Raw genomic sequence first — 3,476 nt, 5'->3', positions numbered from 1 at the left:
TTGTTAAAAAGGGTTGAACCGTGAAAATTATAAAAAAAAAAAAAAAAAAAAAAAAATGACACAGAACCCTTCCCCTTATGCCCTTTTAATAAAAAAAAGACCCACTCCTGTCCTTTATGAACAGAAAAATTTCCCCTACCTGTCCCCATTTACCTACTGTAACGAACTACATTATTACTTTCTATTTTTAATTACCTAAATCTGCGTCCACACATAGACGACACCGTCGATCGACCGATGTCGACTGACGCGTCCACACTCCACACTGCCTCTACAACATAGTTTTATCTCGTCGATCGACGGTGTGGACTATGTGTGAACACAGCCTTAGTGTGGAGTGTGTGGACACAACCTGATGCTTTATTTCTGACGCTTCATTTTAGTTTGGGTGGGGGGGGGGGGGGGGCGTGAGATGTTTATTTATTTCCAGGGGGGCGCCAGCTGAAAAGGGTTGGGAACCCCTGCATTAGATGGACGCCCGTTTGTCGGACCAACGTGATCCGACGGACAGGATTTGGCGGACCAAAAGGGAATCTGAAATGATTACTCATTACTATCGGCATTAATCGGACCTAATTTAATCTTTTTTGATCTGTCTGAGAGGTGTATTGTGCACTGGATAAAACTAGGTTAACCCATTCTGTTCTTCTGTCCGGGATAACCAGGTTAACCGGGTTCCAAGTACTTCTTTACATTTCTAATAGAATGCGCTGCATGTATTTATTAATATTAAGATACTCGCAACCTCCGTGCTATTAGAATAGCTAGGTACACTTTACAATATTATTATTATACTTTTTTTCATTATTTGAGTCATTAAATTAATTATTATAGATGTTTTTACGCCTAGAATCAGGTGAAGGACCCCTTCACTCCCTTCACCTGAATAGCCGCCCCTGGTTAACCCATTCTGTTCTTCTGTCCGGGATAACCAGGTTAACCCATTCTGTTCTTCTGTCCGCAGCATGGATCGGTGCGCGTCACATCGTCACTCTGATGTTGTTCCTAGGGATGGCCAACGCCTATGTTATGCGAGTGAACATGTCCGTGGCTATCGTGGCCATGGTCAACCAGACAGCCCTCCCCAAGGACCCCACGGTGCCAGATGACGAGTGTGGGGGCTCGTACTCGTCCAACTCCTCTGGGGTAAGTAGACCCTTTTTCTCTCTTACTGTTTTTCGGTATATAATCTCTACTAGAAGAGTCTTATTTTATTATCGACCTCTGCGCTGGTACTTTCCCGACTCCCAAAATTTCTCTCTCCCAAAATTTACTTAATTCTCTTCTTTTCCTGGTAAACAGGAGGGCGTGGGTTCAATCCCAGCTGAGGTATGGAATTTTATCCTCAATATAATTTGAGAATTTGACCACAATAATAGTAGTAGCCTACTGCTGGAGTAAAGGGACTTTTCAGTCCTATGCGAGCAGTATAAATAAGCACTATTCAATAATAGTAGTAGCCTACTGCTGGAGTAAAGGGACTTTTCAGTCCTATGCGAGCAGTATAAATAAGCACTATTATTATCTTCAGAGATGGAAATTGTGGAGAAACGAGAACCTGCGTTTTCTATGTAAGATTTTTACTTGTGTTGAGTGTTGTTGTGAGCGCCACATTATTATTATTATTATATTTCGTTTTCTTCTCCCTTTTCAACTTGATCTCTCAACCAAGAGGAAAATCGACATGTTGTAGACTGTGTACCAAGCTTTACATTATTACATTCGAACACATAGACGTAGGAAACGGAACACTGAGCACAGCATCCCAAACAACAAGTTAGAAATCTCGAAACAACAACACAGGAAATGGAACACTGAGCACAGCATCCCAAACAACAAGTTAGAAATCACGAAACAACAACGCACATTAGAAGGTCTTCTTACTAGCTTACTTCTTACCTAAGTTGCGTTCACTAGGGTTTAAGGTTTAGGGGGCTAAGGAATTTAAATTTGCTTAACACAATTTAATTGTGTTAAGCATAAATGCTCGTAACAAATGCTTTTCTTTTCTGGCTGGGGGACCTTAAACAGGGAGCGAACCAGTGTCTTGTTGTTGGACTATAAAATAGGGATCAGCATCAGAGCAGTCAAACCCTAACCAGCCTGGCTAGCTGGAAGTTACAAACGGTTTCTCAGGCTTCAAAGCAAGCACCTCATGATGGTTGACTGCTGTTCGGGACGGGCAGATCTAACCAGGTCGCAGTGACATAGGGCGTTTATTACAGCCGATGGCCCTAATCACCAATACCAATCGGGGCGGAACAACTAATCCTGGCTAGGGACCATCAACCCCCCTTGGTGCAGCTACACCGCTACAACACCAACACCAACAACAGCTGTTCTTCGTGTCACAATTTAATCTTATTTGCCAGCCTAGTTAACTTGATTGGTAGCGCGTCTGCCTTGTAAGCGCCAGGCCCCGGATTCGATTCCCGCCCTGGACGGATTTTATCCTGAACGGATAACGCTCGTTCTCGGAACGCCTGGCTTTCTCCTATCCTGTCTTCCTTCTCTCTTCGATTTCGGGACGATAAGACCTTAACAGCTACAGTGCCCTCTATCAAACCTCTTTGAAAATAATAATTATTTTACTAATAATAATCTTTATCTTTTCAGAACGGCACTCTATCAGCTCTCCCATACTTGGCCATGTGGATCTTCAGCATGTTCGCCAGTTTCATCGCAGACTCCATGATCACATCCGAGAAGTTTTCACACACCTCCACGCGAAAGATCATCAACGCTGTTGGTAAGAAGGACTTTATTCAGGATTTGCCTCACTGTATAACTGATAAGGCCAGCCGTTCCGAGAACGAATCTTATCTGTTTATATGATTAAGTTCGCCCAAGGCGGGAATCTAACTCTGGACATAGTGCTCACAAAGTAACTGTATGACTGCTGAGGTTTTTAGGGACGAAGGTTTTACCCTCCATTCTGCAAAAAACTACCCGCCTCCTTAATTTAACCTCACCCAGCCTGAGTGGAGCCGGGAACCCAGCAGCACACGATTCCCTCCATGGTCACCATCCAGGTACTAATTACGCGCAACGTTGCTTAACTTCAGTGATCCGTGGGGAACTGGTGCATTCAACGTGCTATCGCCGCTGATGTTGAATCAGTTTTTGAACAATATTCCATCTTGATGGTAGACTCAGTAACTTTGTGAAGGTTCATTTTAAATATCTAAATATGAAAATAACTCTTCACGGGTTTTGGTTGATAGGTTTATTTTATTGTAACATGACTTAAAGGGTGAAACTAGTCTGTAAGTTAAGTCATGTTACAATAAAATAAACAATATTCCATCATTTCCATCACTGTCTATTCTGTCACTACATTCTGTGTCTGACTATTCTCCCGTCTCCTCTGCAGGCCAGTACGGGCCGGCCGTGTGCCTGGTCGCGGCCTCCTATACCGGCTGCGACCCCTATCTCACCGTCGGCATTCTCCCCATCGGCCTCGGAGTTAATGGCGC

General features: G+C 43.6%; 1 protein-coding gene and 1 pseudogene across 1 annotated transcript in view; one reads left to right on the top strand and one right to left on the bottom strand.

Moving 5' to 3' along the window:
• LOC103513629 (putative inorganic phosphate cotransporter) overlaps positions 1-3,476 on the top strand; it is a 54,711-nt gene that overhangs the window by 44,034 nt on the left and 7,201 nt on the right. The window contains exon 6 of the mRNA XM_026826779.1: positions 2,617-2,749. Coding sequence (XP_026682580.1) covers positions 2,617-2,749 — 133 coding nt within the window. The remainder of the gene's footprint in view (positions 1-2,616; positions 2,750-3,476) is intronic.
• On the bottom strand, positions 2,994-3,110 carry LOC113469234 (annotated as a pseudogene).

This window comes from Diaphorina citri, unplaced genomic scaffold (assembly GCF_000475195.1).
Source record: "Diaphorina citri unplaced genomic scaffold, Diaci psyllid genome assembly version 1.1 scaffold997, whole genome shotgun sequence".
NCBI lineage: Eukaryota > Metazoa > Arthropoda > Insecta > Hemiptera > Psyllidae > Diaphorina > Diaphorina citri.
Note: the sequence above shows the minus strand (reverse complement) of the source record. Positions and strands in the feature narration are given on the sequence as shown.